The following is a 22,130-nucleotide window of genomic DNA, read 5'->3' on the forward strand; positions in this document are numbered from 1 at the left end:
ACCACCAATAAAATATGCAGATTGTAGGTCACTGCTGCACTAGAAATTAAACTACAATACAGGAAACTCTCGTTTAAACGGCACCTAAATATCCAGAATTCTCTATTAACCAGCAAAATTCATACTTCGAAAACAACCCCTCAATAACCGGCAATGTTGCCGAGTCCGAGTCTCCGGCGGTGGCCGAGTTAGTCAGTGGGGGTAGTTCTCCAAACTGCCACTACTCGGCTTCTTGGCGCTGTCGGAAGTTCGAACACCTCAATAACTTGAGTCTGACTCTGTTAAAAAATAGCCTCGGTAGACAACCCTCTCCGTCATCCGGAATTTTAATCAACCGGCACCATCCCGGTCCCGTCGGTGCCGGATACCAAAGAGTTTCCTGTACATGCAATTTATTATTTCAGTTCAATTACAAAAAAGACGAGTCTGCAGATTCTACTTTTAAAGAGCTGAGCAGTCTGTCAACAGTCATTCCCTTGGATGGCACAAAGGCTGCTGACCCAGGCCAAGGTGCCAGACAGCAACCCACCCCTTTAGAGCTGTACTGCCGTTCAGCTATGAGCCAGGTCTTCAGTGTTCCACTGTGTTTGGACTTCAGTCCCTGACCAGAGCAGCCAGAGCAAAGGAAAGCTCTACCAGTTTTTAAGTTCACCTTCAATTTCTCCAGCTCCTGATAGCGCTCATCTAGTTGCTCTTGAAGGGCTTCCTTTTCACTGGTCATCTGAGTGCAGCGTTCCTTGTGGATGTGAATCATATCCTTACAACGCTGTAGGAGATTTTCTTGCCTCTTCACACGTTTTTGAAGAACTACTACGGAATTAGCAGCATCGCCAGCTCCCTCTGCAGGACACACAATGATAACACAGTTGAACATCAGAACATAAGACGTAGGAGCAGGAGTCGGTCATTTGGCCCCTCGAGCCTGCGCCGCCATTCAATAAGATCGTGGCTGATCCGATCTTGGCCTCAACTCCACTTCCCTGCCTTTCCCCATAACCCTCGGCTCCCCTGTAGCTCAAGTATCTGTCTATCTCCGTCTTGAATATATTCAATGACTCTGGATCCGCAGCTCTCTGGGGTAGAGAATTCCAAAGATTCACGACCCGGAGAAGAAATTCCTCCTCATCGCCGTTTTCAATGGGCGACCCCTTATTCTGAAACTATGCCCCCTAGTTCTAGATTCCCCCACGAGGGGAAACATCCTCTCTGCATCTATTCTGTCAAGCCCCTTCAGAATCTTATGTTTCAATAAGATCACCTCTCATTCTTCTAAACTCCAATGAGTATAGGCCCAACCTGCTCAACCTTTCTTCATAAGGCAACACCTTCATCTCAGGAATCAACCTGGTGAACCTTCTCTGAACTGCCTCCAATGCAAGTATATCCTTTCTTAAATAAGGAGACCAAAACTGTACGCAGTACTCCAGGTGTGGTCTCACCAGCACCCTGTACAGTTGTAGCAGGACTTCCCTACTTTTATACTCCATCCCCCTTGCAATAAGGGCCAACAGTCCATTTGCCTTCCTAATTACTTGCTGTACCTGCATGCTAGCTTTTTGTGTTTCATGTACAAGGACCCCCCGATCCCTCTGTACCGCAGCATTTTGTAGTCTCTCTCCACTTATATAATTTGCTTTTTTATTCTTCCTACCAAAGTGGATAACCTCACATTTTCCCCACATTATACTTCATCTGTCAAATTTTTGCCCACTCACTTAACCTGTCTATATCCCTTTGCAGGCTCTGTGTCCTCCTCACAACTTGCTAACCCACCTATCTTTGTATCAGCAGCAAATCTGGCTACAGTACACACGGTCCCTTCATCCAAGTCATGAATATAGATTGTAAATAGTTGAGGCCCCAGCACTGATCCCTGCGGCACCCCACCAGTTACAGTTTGCCAACCTGAAAATGACCCATTTATCCCGACTCTGTTTTCTCTTAGTTAGCCAATCCTCTATCCATGCTACAATAGCAAAATACTGCGGATGTTGGAAATCTGAAATAACAACAGAAAGTGCTGGAAACACTTAGCAGGTTGGGTAGCATCGAGGAGAGAAAGAGAGTCAACATTTCGGGTCCAACCCTTCGTCTCTCTCTCTCCTTGATGCTGCCTTACCTGCTGAGTGTTTCCAGCACTTTCTTTTGTTATTCCTCTAACCGTGCGAATATATTACCCCCAACCCCGTGAGCTCTTATCTTGTGCAGTAACCTTTTATGTGGCACCTTATCAAATGCCTCCTGGAAATCTAAATACACTGCATCGACTGGTTCCCCTTTATCCACCCTGCTCGTTACATCCTCAAAGAACTCTAGTAAATTTGTCAAACACGATTTCCCTTTCATAAAACCATGTTGACTCTACTTGATTGTATTAGGATTTTCTATTACTTCCTTAATAATGCATTCCAGCCACAGAACTAAAAAAAAAGCTAGTGCAATACAAGTTGCGGCAAAAAACATTCTCGTCTTAGTGCAGACACTGAAACAACTGGAATTATTTACTGATATTATTAAAACAATTAACAACAAAAAGTAAACTTGAAAGTCACATTACTGCTGACCTTACTTGAAAATCTCATTTTTGAAAATGCAAAACTGCACAAGTTGGCAATGGCCTGCAGGACAGAAAATTTCCTCCTCATAGCAAATCAGGTGAATTAATTAGGTATCAGTAAAAAAAAAACTTAAAATACTAATTACAAAACTTCAAAGCGATCCTTGCACAAACTCAATTTATATGTAGCCATATAGGGTAGAAAGTTATTCAAGCTTATTTGCGAAAAATGAGACTTCCAGGAACGAGGGCTGCCAACATTTTTCTTCATTCACTTGAACTACTCTGATGGTGCTATCACTCCCTGATGCACCCACCTGAAACTCACATCACTGACGCAAAACAGACACCGAAAAATTCACCTGTGTCAACGATCTCGGGGTGTGAGCTGCAAACCTACAAAGTCAGTCAGCCCAAGCAGACAAGGGATTCTCATATTACTGGCAGTCTTGAGGGTTAAAGTGTAACTGCACGCTTTTCATTCACATCCAATTGTGGAGCTTTTTGCAACTCCAGCTGGGAATTTAATCTAATTTGCTAACACACGCACACCAAAAAATAATTGTTTAACCAAGAACATGGAATTAAATTACCACCAGGAACTTCAGGCTTTTTTTTTATTTTTTATTAAATCGGCATCATGCTCCAAGACGAGCCTATTCGATTTCAGGTTTATCAACATGTAAATAATTAGTATGACAAAACTAGAGACCTTAAAGCTGCACAGTGAGGAAATTACTATTGCTGGGATTCACCAATCATGCCCCTTGTGGTGTTGAAAAAAATCCAAGTACTTCAGGGTACAACGAAGAAAATGTATTGTGGCTTAACATGGGGCAGAATTTACTGTTGCCACTGAACAAATTTCCATCAGCTTTTGCGCAGCAAGTTGTTGCAAGTTAAGAGATCGAAATGCCACGGTGCCCTCTATAAAACATCTGGGATCTGTGTGGACAGGGCAAGCAACTGCGTATTGCCTTAACCAATCAGATTAAAGAATCATTCATGAACAGCACCGAGTCTGAACCAGGAAGTGCAAGTTAGAATAGTGAATTCAATATTAAATCAGCTACAAAAAGAGGGCAAAAACGATTGGATTGAGAGAGAGAAAAGAGAAAGTGTAAAAATCAAGTCACTTTTTTTTTTAAATCTCCAACAATTAAAAGCTGAAGAAATGAGATGCCACACTTATAAAGGTTCATTTTCAGAGGTTGTTTGGCAGTAATTAAGACTTACCATGCCGTTAAAAAGGGTACTTACACTGAAGTGGACAAGCCCCAGCGGTGGTAAGTTTAGTCACTATCTACGATCCAAGTACAGGAACTTCATTCTGCTTATTACATTTGAATGGGGAGCCAGGCAGTGAGATGCCGTTTGCACGTAGCATCTCGGACGGAAACTTTCGGATTTTCGCGTTTAACTTTGCCATTTGCCCACGCTTGAAGTTTCTGTCTTATGCGCACATAAATAACGGTCAGGGCCTTAAGCCTCACCGTTATTTTTACAATAAATTCTGGCCCCATGTTTCACTGCAAGCGTAGTACAGGAAACTTCGCGATATCCGGCACCGACGGGACCGAGCTGCTGCCGATCTATCAAAACTTCCGGATAGACCAGCGCTAATGTTGAAGGATACGGAGGTTTTCATCTCCGTATCTGACAACAAACACTGTTGCTTAGCAACAGCTTGTAAACACTCGGCCCGTACCTTGGAAGCGTCTCTGAAGCTGTTGCTAAGCCACAGAGACGCTTTCCAGAGCCTGACTGTTAAAAAAAAAAAAATGCTAGAAGAAAAAAAACCGAACCAAAACGGCTGCTGATTTCTGCCGGTAGATCGAGGTTTCCGGACATACAACCTCCGGATAAACCAAAGTTTCCTGTACTTGCACATCTGTAACCACCAAAAGCTTTCTTTTTACAACATTTTTCATTTAGTTTCTTGACTGTGATAGACATCACCTCCTAATCCATCAGGACTGTCTGTACTATTTTCTTCATTGTTGAGACTCTGTTGAACTGTTTCTGTATTTTCCATTACAGAGGCTTCAGCTGTGGGTTCATGCAGATCCTCATTTGTCCCTCCAAGCACCATCCTTTGCTTTAGTAATGTAACCTGCAGATGTAAAATGTTCAATGTTAACAAACTGATGAAGTGCACTTCTGACCATGGTCCCCTGAAGAAATGAAGTACCAAACATTTAAACACAACTTCCTTAAACTGTAAAATATGAAAAGAAGGGCGAGAAAGCATCCAACAGGCACATCAATGGTTACCCTATCCATTAAGCAGTGCAGTCTTGTGCCCCACTCTCCCCAATCACTAGTAATGCAACCCCCGAGGAGGCAAGGGCCAATTTCAGGAAAGATTCTGTGGCTGCTGACAGCGATTACACCTGTAAGAGTGGCTGGATAAGCATCAAAATGACACTCAAGTCATAGCTCAGGTTTTTGCAGTTCATAAAAATCTAGATCAAGATTTATATAAAGAATTATTGGTCAGTGCCTTGTTGAATAAATTGAGATACAAAATTCAACATTTCAACTAAGTCTAGTTAAAATTAAATTAGAACATTTAATTAAGTGGCAATGATAATACAGTTGCAACAAGATATAACTGTTTGTAAATAGATTGACATTTTATGCAAAACTATGAGAACTGAAGCTTTTTTTTTAAATTCAGTTACCATCAAACTAAATATTGCTTGGTATTGCATTGGTGGTAAGCAATGCAGCCACAACATGCAATGGCACAGTCAGGAGATATGTTGGTTTAATCTCTCATGCCATTAGGGTTCGAAGCTTAGCCAAGCTGCTGCAGGGCGGTGGAGAGAGCTGGTTATGTGTGTGCCCATTGAGCACTGTGGAAACTCGATGAGGAGCCTCCAGTTTGCTGCAGCCAGTCAAGGCCAACATCAGTGATGTATGGGAGAAAACTGCCAGCTTAATCTCGGACCCAGGAATCCATGTCCACATCCTACTATACAGAGCTTCAAAAATTCAATAATTACAAAAGTTACTTCAAATAAGAGAGAGACAACAATTATTGCACACATGAATTAAAACATAGATGGAGGTCAGTTAAGGAGCAGTTGTGAAACTAAGCTGAAACAATTAAATGTCGATGGAGCACACAAACCAGACAGGATACAGAGAAAGACCTGATTATCAAACATGACCCTGTGTGCAAATCAAGTGGTTTTAATTTTAAAAACGCATTATGGAAAGTTACTTATCAAATCAAAATCAAATCAACTTTTATTGTCATCGTTAGTGCACAAGTGCAGTACAACGAAATGTAGGCTTGCGGCTCCCGAGAGTGTACATTTAGATTAAGACATTTAAACATTCAACGTACATTAACATAAAGATAACCATAATAAAGTGCATTGGCAGATGTGCAGGCTTTAGAGTTTATTTGTGGAGTTCAGTAGGATGACAGCCCTGGGAAAGAAGCTGTTCCTAAATCTGGTCGTACGGGTGCGAATGCATCTGTAGCGTCTCCCGGATGGCAGGAGGGCGAACAGACTGTGGCTGGGGTGGGTAGGGTCTTTGTGATGGTCCGTGACCTCCGTAAACAGCATTTCTGGTATATGTGCTCTGTGGTCGGTAGCCGGGTGCCGGTAATGCGTTGGGCAGTTTTGACTACCCGCTGCAGGGCTTTCCGGTCATAGTAGCTACAGCTGCCATACCATACTGTGATACAGTTTGTCAGGGTGCTCTCTATTGTGCAGCGGTAAAAGTTAGAGAGGATCAGGGGTGACAGGTTACATCCCTTCAGCCTCCTTAGGAAATATAGGCGCTGCTGGGCCTTCTTCACCAGAGAGGAGGTATTGAGGGACCAGGAGAGGTCTTCCGTGATGTGGACTCCGAGGAACTTAAAGCTGTCCACCCTTTCCACCACAGCCCCATTGATGTGGATGGGGGTGTGACATTTGTTAAAATAAAAGTACATTTTTAACTTACTATGGTTATAAAGTAATATTTATACATCTATCCATCCAATATTACATCAAAAAATCAACTAATCACCATTGTACGAGTGACTCATCTCCTGACGCCCCAAAACCTTTCCACCATCTACAAGGCACAAGTCAGGAGTGTGATGGAATACTCTCCACTTGCCTGGATGAGTGCAGCTCCAACAACACAAGACTCTGTCCCATTATGTACCTGTAGCTTCTGAGTTTAAATACTGAACACTTTTAAATCAAGCCACTGAAACCTGGACAGCAAGATGACTTGCCTGCAATGGTTACAAAAATGTTTTAACCGGCTTGGATGCCACCTGGTATATAGTTAAGATACGCACATGCTGTGCCCTTCTACCTGTGTCTGTAGAACACCAATAAATTGGTCTTTCTCCTCCAGGGCTGCTTCAAACTCATCCTGAATATGTTTCTTCGCTTGTTGATCCATTTTTAGTTCCTAAGAATTTAACAAAGAAAGCTTCATTGAGACACAGAATTAATTTTTTTCCGGTGTTTCAACAAGACTTAGTGAAATTGTAATACTCCTGTCATTTCAAGTCTTAGCATGTGTAAGAGAGAAAAGGTGGAAAGGAAAGCACAGGTGGCACTGACAATAGAAGCAAAAACTAGAGATGCCATCAATAGGAGAGACAAAGGTTCAATCCCCTTCTCCTCCCAATTTTTTTTTTTTTATTCGTTCATGGGATCTGGGCGTCGCTGGCAAAGCCAGCATTTATTGCCCTTGAGAAGGTGGTGGTGAACCACCTTCTTGAACCGCTGCAGTCTGTGTGGTGAAGGTACTTGCACAGTTGTGTTAGGGAGGGAGTTCCAGGATTTTGACCCAGCGATGAAGGATCGGCGATATACTTCCAAGTCAGGATGGGGTGTGACTTGGAGGGGAACTTGGAGGTGATGGTGTTCCCATGCGCCTGCTGCCTTTGTCCTTCTAAGTGGTAGAGGTCGCGGGTATGGGAGGTGGTGTTGAAGAAGCCGTGGCGAGTTGCTGCAGTGCATCTTGTAGATGGAACACACTGCAGCCACAGTGCGCCGGTGGTGGAGGGAGTGAATGTTTAAGGTGGTGGATGGGGTGCCAATCAAGCGGGCTGCTTTGTCTTGGATGGTGTCGAGCTTCTTGAGTGTTGTTGGAGCTGCACTCATCCAGGCAAGTGCAGAGTATTCCATCACACTCCTGACTTGTGCCTTGTAGATGGTGGAAAGGCTTTCGGGAGTCTGGAGGTGAGACACTCGCAGCAGAATACCCAGCCTCTGGCCTGCTCTTGTTGCCACAGTATTTATGTGGCTGGTCCAGTTAAGTTTCTGGTCAATGGTGACCCCTAGGATATTGTTGGTGGGGGATTCGGCAATGGTAATGCCGTAGAATGTTAAGGGGAGGTGGTTAGACACTCACTTGTTGGAGATAGTCATTGCCTGGCACTTGTGTGGTGCGAATGTTACCTGCCACTAATTAGCCCAAGCCTGAATGTCATCCAGGTCTTGTTGCATGTGGGCATGGACTGCTTCATTATCTGTGGAGTTGTGAATGGCTCTGAACACTGTGCATTCATCAGCGAACATCCCCATTTCTGACCTTATGTTGGAGGGAAGGTCATTGATGAAGCAGTTGAAGATGGTTGGGTCTAGGATACTGCCCGAGGAACTCCTGCAGCAATGTCCTGGGGCTGTGATGATTGACCTCCAACAACCACAACTATCTTCCTTTGTGCTAGGTATGACTCCAGCCAGTGGAGAGCTTCCACCCCACCCCCCGATTCCCATTGACTTCAGTTTTACTAGGGCTCCTTGATGCCACACTCGGTCAAATGCTGCCTTGGTGTCAAGGGCAGTCACTCTCACCTCACCTCTGGAATTCAGCTCCTTTGTCCATGTTTGGACCAAGGCTGTAATGAGGTCTGGAGCTCAGTGGTCTTGGCAGAACCCAAACTGGGCATCAGTGAGCAAGTTATTGGTGAGTAAGTGCCGCTTGATAGCACTGTCGACGACACCTTCCATCACTTTGCTGATGATTGAGAGTAGTCTGATGGGGCAGTAATTGGCCGGATTGGATTTGTTCTGCTTTTTGTGGACAGGACATACCTGAGCAGTTTTCCATATTGTTGGATAGATGCCAGTGTTGCAGCTGTACTGGAACAGCTTGGCTAGAGGCGCGGCTAGTTCTGGAGCACAAGTCTTCAGCATGACAGCCGGGATGTTGTCGGGGCCCATAGCCTTTGCTGTATCCAGTGCGCTCAGCCGTTTCTTGATATCACGTGGAGTGAATTGAATTGGCTGAAGACTGGCTTCTGTGATGGTGGGGCCCTCAGGAGGAGGTCGATATGGATCAACTACTCGGCACTTCTAGCTGAAGATGGTTGCAAACGCACTGCTGTACAGCGAAAGGCGAAAAGAGATGGAGCCATTTGGAAGCACGTGATTGGCACAGAAACAGTCACATTCACACCCAAGCAGGTGGCTACCCTGTCATGCTCAGTCACAGGGGAGAGTTAACAATGTCTGTGCAGTGAGAAAACAAACGTAAGATAGACAATCCATCCGAGTTCATCCACCCAGAAAGATCTGATTATCACTCTCACAATCCTAGCATCTAATTGTTCGAGGGTTTTTGCCTCCACTACTTAATCTCTAAAGTCTATTCTACGTGTTTATTGCTCTTAATATAAACAACTTCCTGACACCAACCCAAAATTTACATTTTACTCGATTCAGCCCATATGCTCCACTTATTTTACTGCCACATTCAGTTTGAATTAGTGTTCCAGATCTTCTACTTCTGTACCATTAGATACCTTACTCACCTATAAATGGTCACCTCTCAATCGCCTCCTTTCAAGTTTTCTGTGTCTTTCCTCAAAACAGTCATAGCAACAAAGGGACAGGAGTACGCCATCAAGTCCTTCGAGCCTATTTCGCGATTCAAATACAGGAAACTTCGCGATATCCGGCACCGACGGGACCGAGCTGTTGCCGATCTATCAAAACTTCCGGATAGACCAGCGTTAATGTTGAAGGATACGGAGGTTTTCATCTCCGTATCTGACAACAAACACTGTTGCTTAGCAACAGCTTGTAAACACTCGGCCCGTACCTTGGAAGTGTCTCTGAAGTTGTTGCTAAGTTACAGAGACGCTTTCCAGAGCCTGACAGTTGGAAAAAAAAAAATGCGAGAAGAAAAAAAACCTAACCAAAACGGCTGCTGATTTCTGCCGTTAGATCGAGGTTTCCGGACATACAACCTCCGTATAAACCAAAGTTTCCTGTACATGATCGCTGATATGCATCATAACTCCATCTATCCGCCTTGGTTCCATAACCATTAATACCCTGGCCTAATGAAAATCTAACATATCAGTTTTGAAACTTTCAATTGACCTTGATTCAATAGCTTTTGGGGGCAGAGTTGCAGATTTCCAATACCCTTATTGTGCAGAAGTGCTTCCTGAGGTGACCCCTGCCTAGCTCTAATCTTAAGGTTATGCCCCCTTGTTCTGGAGTGAATAGTTCCTCTCTATCTATCCTATCAAGCCCTTTAATCATTTTAAACACGTCAATTAGATCACCCCTTAATCGTCTATTCTCAAGGGAATACAAGCCAAGTCTATGCAACCTGTCCTCCTAATTTAACCCTTTACTCGCAGGTCTCATTCTGGTGAATCTGCACTGCACCCCCTCCAAGGCCAATACATCCTTCCTGAGAAGCGGTGCCCAGAACTGAATGGAATACTCTAAATGGGGTCCAACCAGAGCTTTATATAACTGTAACATAATTTCCACTCCTTTGTATTTAAGAGCCCTTGAGATAAAAGTCAACATTCCATTAGTTTTTTTTAAATTACATCTCTTCTAGCCTATAGTGATTTCTGTACTTGGACCCTAAATCTCTCTGCTTCACTCCACAATTCCTAGCTTCTCACTATTCAGAAAATACTCTGACCTACCTTTCCAAGTGGATGACGTCACATATCCCCACACTGAACTCCATCTGCCAAGAGTTTTGCCCAATCGCTTAATCTATCAATCTTTCTGCTCCTATCTACACACGGCCACATAGCAGGTCAGAGGCTGGGCATTCTGCAGCGAGTGTCTCACCTCCCGACTCCCCAAAGCCTTTCCACCACCTACAAGGCACAAGTCAGGGCGGTGATGGAATACTCTCCACTTGCATGGATGAATGCAGCTCCAACAACACTCAAGATGCTCGACACCATCCAGGACAAAGCAGTTCACTTGATTGGCACCCCATCCCCCACCTTAAACATTCACTCCCTCCACCACCGGCGCACCGTGGCTGCAGTGTGTACCATCTACCAGGTGCGCTGCAGCAACTCGCCAAGGCTTCTTTGACAGCACCTCCCAAACCGGCGACCTTCACCATCAAGAAGGACAAATGGGAACACCACCACTTCCAAGTTCCCCTCCAAGTCACACACCATCCTGACTTGGAAGTATATCACTGCTCTTTTATCATCGCTGGGTCAAAATCCTGGAACTCCCTCCCCAACAGCACTATGGGAGTACCTTCACCACACGGACTGCAGCGGTTCACCACCACCTTCTCAAGGACAATAAATGCTGGCCTTGCCAGCGACTCCCACATCCCGTGAATGGATAAATAAAAACACTGTTTATTGTTCTATTTAACTTAGTATCATCAGCAAACTTGGATGTACGATTCTCTATTTCTTAATCTAAGTAATTTATAAAGATACTGAAAAGCTGAGGCCCCAGTCGTGTCGGAACCACGAGTCACATCCTATCAATATGAGGACATAACCATTACCCCTACTCTACATCTCCTAACCCCTACCCATGTCAATAGGTTGCTCCAATTCCAGGCGCTCTCCTTTGTGTTAATAGTTTCATGTGGAACCTTGTTGAATGCGTTCTAGAAGTCCATATAAACAACATCCATAGACACTCATATTTGTCCAAGTGCTCATTCACACTGCCCCATACAATAGTTGCTCAGGGATGAGGGGGGCAAGTAGGTCGTGAACGTAAGAACGAGCAGCAGGAGTCGGCCATTCTGCCCCCTCAAGCCTGCTCCACCATTCAATAAGATCATGGCTGATCTTCTACCTCATCTCCACTTTCCTGCACCATCCCCATATCCCTTGATTCGCTTAATATCCAAAAATCTATCGCTCTCGGTCTTATATACTCAATGACTGAGTATATTCAAGACCAAATCAGTGGCTCTTTGAACCACTTCCGAAAACTAAATCATTCTCATGTGACCAGAACTGGACACTCTACTCAGGGTGTGGTCTAACTGGCGCACGATACAATTTGAGCATCAGCTCCTCAGACCTGCACGTGATCTTTCGGCCATGTCGTTCAGCGTTTTATTTGTTTTGCTGATTGCTGCTTCAGAAATTTTGACAAACGAATTTTGTAAGAACTTGTTCCAAATTTATCCCAAGGTAGAAACACAATTCCTGGAATATTTATGTTACCCTTTTTTTCCCTTCCTATGTGCAGTAATTGACACTGTGCATATGAAATTTTATTTGCCACTGCTCCACTCACTTAAATATATTGTAGTCCCTGAGCTGCCTCCTCAGATTTATTTGTCACTCCTAGTTTTCGATCACTGAACTTGACCAGTTTGCACTGAACAGTTGAATGCAAAACTTTAATGTAAATTACAAACATTCCAAACATCGATCCATGAGGCACCAAAATCACCACTCCCCCTCTCTACCATTACATAACTCACCATAAATCACCACTCCCTCTCTCCACCATTACATAACTCACCATAACTCACCACTCCCCCTCTCTACCATTACATAACTCACCACTCCCCCTCTCCACCATTACATAACTCACCACTCCCCCTCTCTACCATTACATAACTCACCATAAATCACCACTCCCTCTCTCCACCATTACATAACTCACCATAACTCACCACTCCCCCTCTCTACCATTACATAACTCACCACTCCCCCTCTCCACCATTACATAACTCACCATAACTCACCACTCCCCCTCTCCACCATTACATAACTCACCATAACTCACCACTCCCCCTCTCCACCATTACATAACTCACCACTCCCCCTCTCTACCATTACATAACTCAACTAACAAGTACTCACTGCTTCCTATGCGTCAGTCAGTTTTTTATCAATCCAAAGAAAACTTACTGCACTGGGTATAAAATATATCCCTTTCAGCCTGTCAAGGACACAGCCTCACATAACTAATCCAACACACGATGACATCGCCACTCCACTGGAGGAGTGAAACTGAACACAAACGAAGCCCTTCCCCACAGGAGAGAACAGCAAGAGGGAAAGCCACCTCTGATCATCCTGATGGCAGCGAGTTTCAAAGCAGCACTGACGGAGGCCGGGGAACAACTGAGAATAGTGTGCGACGGTGGAAACTCGAAGAGCAGAAAATACCTGAAAGCAGTGGATTTGGTGCTGCCTTGCTGGCCCAGTAGTTAATCACAGTATAGTGCTGAGCCATACACAAACAGCAAGGGGTCCCAGGTTTGATCCCCGATAGCTGATCTCAGCTGGATGGCTATGCAAGCAACACCATTAGGGGTAGGGAGGGGTAAAGTAAAAGTCTGCCGGTGCTCCAGCTCCAGATCACTATCCAATGAGCCTGCTGGAAAGGATGTGTGTGCATGAGGACTGGATCAGGCTCAGCGGTGCTGGATTCACAAAAGAATGGCCCCTTGGGCGAGGTACTGGAGAGCTGTAAGCCCCCTTGGACCAACAAGTTGCATTTATGTAACACCTTCAATGTTTCTTTAAAAAACCCCAGCTCCAACGCATTTCTTGGAGAGAGGTAATGAAAGAACAACTTTGCATTTACAAAGCACCTTTCACAATTTCAGGATATCCCAAAGTGCATCACAGCCAATTAAGTACTCTTGACATGTTGTCGCTGTTGTAATTTCGGGAAACGCGGCAGTCCTTCGAGCACAGTAAGGTCCCACAAATAGCAGTGAGATAAATGACCAGATAATCTGCTTTAATGATGTTGGTCGAGGAATAAATATTAGCTGAGGAATGATTATTGGCAAGGACACCAGGAGAACACTCCTACTCTTTTAGGAATAGTGCCATGGGATCTTTTATGTTCACCTGAGACAGGGCCTGTGTTTAAAGTCTCATCCAAAAGACAACAGATAAAGAATGAGGCAGATAAGGGAACAGGCGTAAAGCAATGAAGGAAGAGATTTGGGTGATTGATTAAAAGATGGGTCAAAAAGATGGGTGTGCTGTGAAAGTTTTTGAAAAAGGTAGAGAGAGAAGTGGTGAGGTGGAAGGGTTTAGGGAGACAGATCCAGAGAGTACAGTCAAGCAGCTAAAGGCTATGCCACCAATGGTAGGGCAAAGGGAGGGGAGGATGTATAGAAGGCCAGAGTCTGAGGATTAAACAATGTCGGATAGGGTATTGGGCTTAAGAAGCTTGCAAAGAGAGAATGTGTGAAGGTCACAAAAGGATCTGTGGATGAAGAGGACAATTTTAAATGTAATGCAGATGGGAACAGGAACCAATGTATATCAGCAACGAAGGAGGCGATGGGTGACCAGAATTTGGTACAGAACAGAATACAATGGGTTAAACTTTGAAGAAATTAGAGCTTCTGGAGGGGAATGGATGGGAGGTCAGCAAGTAGATCATTGGAGTAATCGAGTCTGGAGGTGACAAAAGCATGGATAAGGCTTTTAGCAGTGGCGAGACTGATGTAGGGACTGAGACTGGGGCAGTTATTCTGTGGTAGTGGTGCCCTCTCTTGTAGTGATATTTGTCCTGGTGGCGTTAACTCCATTGGCTCAGATTCAAAAGGGAGCCCAGCTTTTCTCCCATCTGTTGCTTATGTAGCATTCAGCATTGTTGTATTTTTCCTATAACTTGGGTGCATCTCAGTCTTACCTAAGCAATGCATCCACATACTTATGCAGAACTACATTGATAAAACAGAGCTAAATTTGCTGTTCCTGATTTAATCCCATGTGGTGGCTAGTCAAGGTGCAGTGGTACTAATCCATGCTTCTGTATGTAACTGAAAGCCTTTTCTAGCCCTTTTATTATGGTTTTCATTGGCGATGGGAGCAAAGGTACGCATCAGCAGTTTTATGAGCTGTCCTGGAACTGCTCCTGGCTATATCCTGAACTGCAAGCTGTTATGCTTGAGTGCAGTTAGGCGACACAAGGTGAAAGCATGTCTTGAGCTGTTCCCCAATCAAGTTATTTACTAGCTGTGGATGCATCATGTTCCCACAGATACAGCATTTTTTGTAATCTGTAGGTGCATAAAATATTTCCAAGAGCTGCAGAAGCAGTATACAGGAAACTCTTTATTATCTGGTACCGACGGGACCGGCGTGGTGCCGGTTTATCAAAAAGTCCGGATTACAGAGAGGTATAGTAAAAGGTACGAGCGCCCCGTACACGGCCACAGATCCAGGCGTCCCTGTTGCATGGCAACAGGTGCAGGAACCCTGGCCACAGGTCCAGGCGTCCCTGTTGCATAGCAACAGGTGCAGGAACCCCGGTTACACGGCCACAGATCCAGGAACGGCCACTAATATGAAGTAAAACTTACCTGAACCTACTCCTGAATTTTGCCGGTTAACAGAGATTTCTGGTTATTTAGGTGCTGGTAAATCGAGAGTGTCATGTAGTTGAATACACAAAAGTGTGTTTCTGAAGGACCGATTTCTATCTATCAGCCAACATCATGGTTTAGAGCGAGGTTGTGCAGGGGGAACGGGGGGAGTTTGACATCGCAGTAAAAGTACAACACTGAAATTTGCATATCCTGTGTATTCTGACCTTAGTCTCATTGGCCCAGAAATTCCGTTCGCAGCCCTCCCGCAGGCAGAGGGCTGCGATCCTGAAAAATCTGCGCCTGGACCGGAGGGCTCCCGGGACGTACAGAATTCCGTTGCTGTGCCTCTTCAAACTGCCGGTGTGCAGGGCACGGGTATCCCAGGGGCGCAGGTAGTTCACAGGGAGCCAATCAGAGCAGGGAATCTCCATTCATAGATTTGACAGGAAGACATGTCAAATCTATGAATAGAGATCAGCCCCAAAACAGAACTAAAACTTCAAATAATTTTTTTTTTTTAATCTCATTTTTAAAATGACTATTACATAAATTAACTATTTTAAACAAAAATTAAAATTTTTGAAGAAACTAATTAAAGTTTTTAACAGGGCTAAAAATAAACTTACCTTTCTTTGAAGTATTTTAAAATGATAAATCAGCGGGAAATTTTTTTTTTTTTTTTTACTTTCTTCACCTCTTACGTTGTTAAGAGCAGGCCTTGCGCCTGCATTTCCAGGCGCAGCTGTTTCAGACTTACCTGGACTGAAGCAACTGCTGGAAAAAATGGGAGTTCCCGCCGTACGCGCTGCCTCTCCGGCGCAGGCGTTTGACCTGTGAAGTGCTTTCTTTGAAGAGCGGAAGTTCCGGTTTCCAGCGCATGTGCAGTGCATGCATAAAACCGGCACTTCCATTGGCCCTACGGGTGAGTACACAGCGCGTACACACCCGTAGGGAATGGAATTTATGGGCCAATGTTACAGATAACACTGGGGTGTTGCGCAACCGAAATTGTAGATATACTGTATACAGGAAACTGTGTGTTATCCGGAGGCTATATGTCCGGCAAGCTCGAGCCACCGGCAAAAATCAGGAGCTGTTTCGTTAGGCTTTTTTTCTTTTTGTTGCTTTTTTCTCAACAGTCAAGCTCTGCAAGGTCTCGCTGAAGCTGTTGCTAAGCTACAGAGACGCTTGCAAGGTACGGCCGACTGTTTAGAAGTTGTTGCCAACAGGGTTTGTTGCCAGATACGGAGCTCAAAATCTCCGTATGCTTCAACATTAGCGCTGGTTTGTCCGGCAGTTTTGATCTAACGGCAACAGCTCGGTCCCGTCGGTGCTGGATAGCACAAAGTTTCCTGTACATTCAATACACAGCTCTACATCAGCAGTCATCAAATTATTTTTTACTCCACTGAAATTTTAGTACACAACTGTACCTTGTTTCAAGGCTCCTACAGCAAAGAAAATGTCATGCAAGTAATTTAGTCTTAGATTTTTTTTAATCTAATTTCCTTGTGCAACCTTCCCTTTGACCCCAGTCCAATCAAAATTAAAAAAATAAACAAACATATTAAACACTGTTTTCATGTACTTCAGTTTTATTCACAACACTTTCGACTAGTACTTGACTAAAATTTACGACCAGCAGTGGCTGCTGTAAACAATATTGATACATTTATTGTTTCTTTTCCCAAATAAAAGTGCCAGCCAATACAAACTAACCACATCTGAAAGAGGACATAAAAATTAAACGGAGGACTTCAGAAGTTTCAGAATATTTGGTCACCCTCTAATTTTATGTGGTCTAACGGCACAATAGACAAACAATGCAGCTTAATTCAAAACATGCAGGGTCTTACCTCACGTAATTCTCCAATCCTACGCAGGGCTTTATCTTGACCCTGACTCAAAACTACCTAAAAGCAGTGGGTAGAAAATATTTTAGAATCAATGTACAGGATATGCAGATGTAAACATGTTTCACGAATTAACTATTCTCCATTTTGGATTTCTCTGTGTTGAAGCCAGCTGTATTTTTCCCTCGTCGTTTTTAACATTCCTATGCACAGTAAGATCGTTAAATAACAGGGTTTACTAAAATAGTAAAATGAAGTTGTGCTTTTGAACATTTCATTGCACATAATATTTAACTATCGGGCGGTAAAATAATTTATACTTACAATTTAGGTCATTTTTTTCATTGATGTTTCACAAGCATGCTTCGCACAAAAGTATGTATGTGTTATGACAGACAAATTATTAACGCATAAGTCAGTAATGTCACACGTGGCTGACGCAGAACAGGCTTACCGGAGCAGAGACTAAGTAGATACAAAAGTTCTGAAAACTATGCTCTACCGCTTCATCTGCCTTACGTGGTTAGAGTAAGGTTGATTGATTTGACTGCAAAATTTGCACTGCGGTTTTTAACTGCAATCAAACCAAGTCAGATTTCTCACCACTGAACTCTATTGAGCCGAGAGCATTTCTTGCAAGCGCCACCTCTGCAGATTTCATCGCACACTATTCTTTGCACATTCCAAGTACTGCATGTAATATTAACATTTAAACTACCGCAGAAAGATGGTCTCATTAAAAGCTGACCATATTTACTTTATCCAGAGATGACTAAAAACTTGTTTCCAGTACTTGGAGGGTTGGCCAGGAAAGTAGATATTTTCCTTGTCAAGCTGAAGGATGCAAGTGCTAAAAATAGAACATTTTCCCATTTTCTGCACCTGAAACCAGGTCAGGTATAGCATGTGCCAGATCTCAAGGAGATTACCAAGTACCACACCTCAACCCTCATCTCAAAGCACCTTCTACCGCAGCCATATTTACATTTCCTTCCCCATGCACTACTGTGGCCTCTGATTGAGACACACATCTTGAGCAGTATTTTTTACCATGCCCAAAAACACCCAGTCCCTGGAACCAAACTGAGTACTGAAAAACTTGCACAGCACACTTATATTCAGAACTATTTACCCTTAGTCACCAGTTTGATGACTGATCATTGGGCTGTGGTCTATAATGGGTTAATGCAGCTGGAATCTTCATTTACCTGCATTTTTTCTTTGTCTCTCTGTAAAGTTCGATAGGCAGTGACTAACTGAAAGAACAAAAATATATTTATGAAAATGCTCAACATCAAAATTCCGTTCTAAACACATACATGCCCAAGTACATGGAATAAGTAACATAATGCCAACAAATAACTGAATTGTCATACTCAAAGAATCCAAATGTTTACATACTTCTAAAATTCTACAGGAAACATTAACAACTTGCATTTATATTAACACTATTAACAGAGTAAAAGTTCCAAGGCGCTTTCACAGGATCATTATCAGATAAAATTTCACACCAAGCTACATAAGGAAACATTGGGACAGGTGACCAAAAGCTGGGTCACGGTTGTAAGCAGCATCGTAAAAGAAGAAAGGTAGAGAGGCGCAGAGGTTTAGGGTTCCCAATATTTAATTAGAGGAAATTTCTGCTCATCTGATACTGGATGTCGGACAATCAACGTGACAAATCACAGGCATTAGAGGGGGGTTGAGAGAGGTGGTCATGAGGTAGAACTGGGTGCCGTCAGCATACATGCGCAATCTGACGCGTTTCGGATGATGGCGCCAAAGGGCAGCATGTCGATGAGAAATAGGAGGGGCCAAGGATGGATCGTTGGGGTATCCAGAGGTAAAGTTGCGGGAAGAGAAACCATTGCAGGTTCAATTGTGGAGTTGTGGGAAAGGTGGCAACGGGTTTTGGAGGCGACAACACATTCAAGGACTCTGGAGACGTTACCCAGAGAGTGATTAGAATGTGGAACTTGCTACCACATGGAGTAGTTGAGGCGAATAGTATAGATGCATTTAAAGAGAAGCTAGATAAGTACATGAGAGAAAAAGGAATCGAAGGGTATGCTGACAGAGTTAGATGAAGTAGGGTGGGAGGCAGATCACGTAGAGCATGAACACTGGCACAGGCTAGTTGGGCTGAATGGCCAGTTTCTATGCTGTAAATTCTATGTAATTCTATGAAAGAGAGATTGGAGAATGGACGGTAGTTTGTAAGGACAGAAGGATCAAGAGTGTCTTTTTTTTTTGAGGATGGGAGTGATGAAAGCAGATTTGATTAAGTATTGCTCAAGGTGATTTAAAGGGTATGGAAGAAGTTTGTGAGAGATAGGAAAAGAGACAGTGAAGCAAGTGAATAGTGGGAAAGTGTTCTTGTTCAGTTACTTCCTGGAACATTTGAGCCAATCAGAAAATTACAGCTTTTTAAGGGTTACGACACATTTAAAGTGCATTATCCACAAGATTTAACTTATTACTGATGGAACTCCCATGGCATTACTCACATTATGCTAGAAGATACACTGTCTTATAAGGGCAGGATTGTTAAACCATGTGACACACAACATTAATGGCCCAGAAATTCGGGTCTCCACGGGTGAGTACGCACAGGGTACTCATCCGTAGGCCCAATGGAAGTGCCGGTTTCGTGCATTCACTGCGCATGCGCGGGAAACCGGAACTTTGGTTCCCCTGAAAGAAGGGGTTCAGAGGTGGAACGCGTGCGCAGGAGAGGCAGCGTGTGCGCATCGAACTTACATTTTTTTTTTGCAGGTTTTCCCGGGAAGGTAAGTCTCCAGGAGTTAGACATATAAAAAGTAGGCACAAGGCCTGCTTTTTACAAGGTAAGTAGTGAATTAATTAAAATTAAAACATTTTTTCCACAGGTTTATTATTTTTAAATACTTTAAAGAAAGGTAAGTTTATTTTTAGCCCCGTTAGAAAATAAAATTATTTTTTCCAAAAATTTAAATTATTGTTTAAAATAGTTATTTCATGTAATTTATAGTTTATTTTAAAAATGTGATGGTTTTTAAAAAATTTATTTGAAGTTTTAGTGATGTTTTGGGGCTTATAGTATTTATAGGTTTGACAGCTCTTCCTGTCAAACTTATGAATGAAGCATTCCCTGCTACCATTGGCTCCCCATGGCCCACGTGATCCCAGGGGACGCATCGAACTAACTGCGCCCCTGGGATACGCAAGCACTGCGCGCCGGCAGTTGGAGGAGGCCCAGGATCGGAATCCCACGCGGGCCCACAGCTCAACCGCCGGAGCGCGAGGTAAGTGCAGGTCGGGGGCTTGCGCCCGCGGGAAGCCCCCGACCTGAATTTCTGGGCCATTATTCTGGTACGGTGCAGCTGTGTTGCCCCTTCAAGGCCACAAAGACTAATTGCTGTGAAGAGGAAAATCCTTAGTTTAATGAGGCCAAAGGCTTTCTTTCTTGCTTTTATTTTTTTTAAATAAAAGGTGTTATTTGTTGATTGGTCGATTCCTAGCTACTTCATGGAGATATGCTACTGCTTCAGTGCACATAATATAGAACGAATCATGTTCAATTGCAACATTTTCAAGCTGGGCTACATGTGAGATTTTGATACAGATAGATTTGCCGAGATTAACATCGCCAACTTCACTGTTAGCTACAAATGTATTGAAATAACACTTTAGCATATCATATTGAAGATTGTTTAATATTCTTCGGTTTCACAGCTCTGCATAGTCCCAATAATGGGACTCCCTCCCTAACGGCACTGTGGGAGTTCCTTCACCACACGGGCTGCAAGGCAGCAGCTCACCACCACCTTCTCGAGGGCAATTAGGAATGGGCAATAAATGCTGGCCTTGCCAGCGGCACCCACATCCCAGGAACAAAGATTTTTTTTTAAATGTGAGGCTGCAACTTTACAAATCCCACATTTAATACAGCATTAGACCCAATTAGGAGCTTATACATTTAGTTGAATTTAATATATCACATTATAGCGATGGAAGAACACTTCAAAATGCATGAAAGGAATGGGTCAGTGGATCAACAGTTCACTGTGCTGCGACAATGGAGGAAAACAAGTTCAACTCCCTGCACCTGTTGAGTTTTTGATAGCTCCTGTAGTGCGGATTCTAACTCGGGGACCAATGCGGTGTGCATCTACCACCTAGTTCAGAGCAACACAGGCAAAGCATGGGACTAGGTTCCCTGCATTCTTGGCTGCAGGTGCTGGACGGACTGGGGGAAATCCAGCGGTATAAAAGAGAGAATTTTTATATAAACTCAACAAAAAGTTATGCAAACAATTACTGCACATCTCATTATGTATGCATTAAGAATTATACATTGGCTATGACGTCCAGTGTAAAAAACACTTTGAAAAAACACTTTCAATCAGCACACGTAACCAGGTTTTAAACATCTGACACCACTCTACCACAAATTTCAGTTTATAAGACACTGCAAAAACCCTCCTCCTTTGCTCCCCAAGGCTTTTATCATCAACTTTTTGATGCAATTAGTGGACTAAACATGTATATGCTTTTTTAATTCCTTTAATGGTGACTATTACTAGGGAATACAATTTTAAAAATTAAAATCTTATTCCTCAGTAACAATTTATCATGCTCTGAAGAGGGGACCTTTTAAACTCATGGCAGAACCATTCGAAGAGGCTTTATATAAAATGTACTCAGTCTCTATTCCTGATCCAATTTCTTTGGAATCAATGTGTGCAACTTAAGATTTAGGAGTGCCCTTGGCTGTCTTGCCAACATATTAACCATGCAATAATCATGACGCACAAACAAAAAAAAGTTTGAAAGAATCATCCGATATCCGCTTCCGACCCGCTTGAAGGCAGCAACTTATGCTGGAATAGGAAATCACAGATACCATCAGCACTTCAATATATTGCCCAAATGGTTATTGTTCATGTTTAAGCCTGAGCAATGAATATCAGTAGGCTATTTGGGCAATAAAACTGAGCTAATCCTGTCCTCAAATCATTTCAACATGTGCACTATCCCGCAGAAACCACTCAATAATGATTAGGAACGCGGACCTTGGCTGATTTATTTCCCTCCCGCGCCCAAGGATTCAGCAGCCAATTGTCGGCCCACCCGCCCCATGACACTGGTAATTACATCGTGGCTTATCATGCCTC

The 22,130-nt window shown here is 43.4% G+C and overlaps 1 protein-coding gene across 10 annotated transcripts in view; it reads right to left on the minus strand.

The window, feature by feature from the left end:
• Window positions 1-22,130, minus strand: part of golga4 (golgin A4) — a 210,126-nt gene that overhangs the window by 129,325 nt on the left and 58,671 nt on the right. For all 10 annotated transcript variants that reach the window (XM_085993786.1, XM_085993790.1, XM_085993783.1 and 7 more), the window contains 5 exons: window positions 18,183-18,230; window positions 16,978-17,034; window positions 6,884-6,982; window positions 4,517-4,670; window positions 653-840 (listed from right to left, as the gene is read on the minus strand). In XM_085993786.1, coding sequence (XP_085849912.1) covers window positions 653-840; window positions 4,517-4,670; window positions 6,884-6,982; window positions 16,978-17,034; window positions 18,183-18,230 — 546 coding nt within the window. The remainder of the gene's footprint in view (window positions 1-652; window positions 841-4,516; window positions 4,671-6,883; window positions 6,983-16,977; window positions 17,035-18,182; window positions 18,231-22,130) is intronic.

Source organism: Somniosus microcephalus, chromosome 7, assembly GCF_052327205.1.
Source record: "Somniosus microcephalus isolate GS21.2 chromosome 7, FLI_Smic_1.0, whole genome shotgun sequence".
In the NCBI taxonomy this organism is placed as follows: Eukaryota; Metazoa; Chordata; class Chondrichthyes; order Squaliformes; family Somniosidae; genus Somniosus; species Somniosus microcephalus.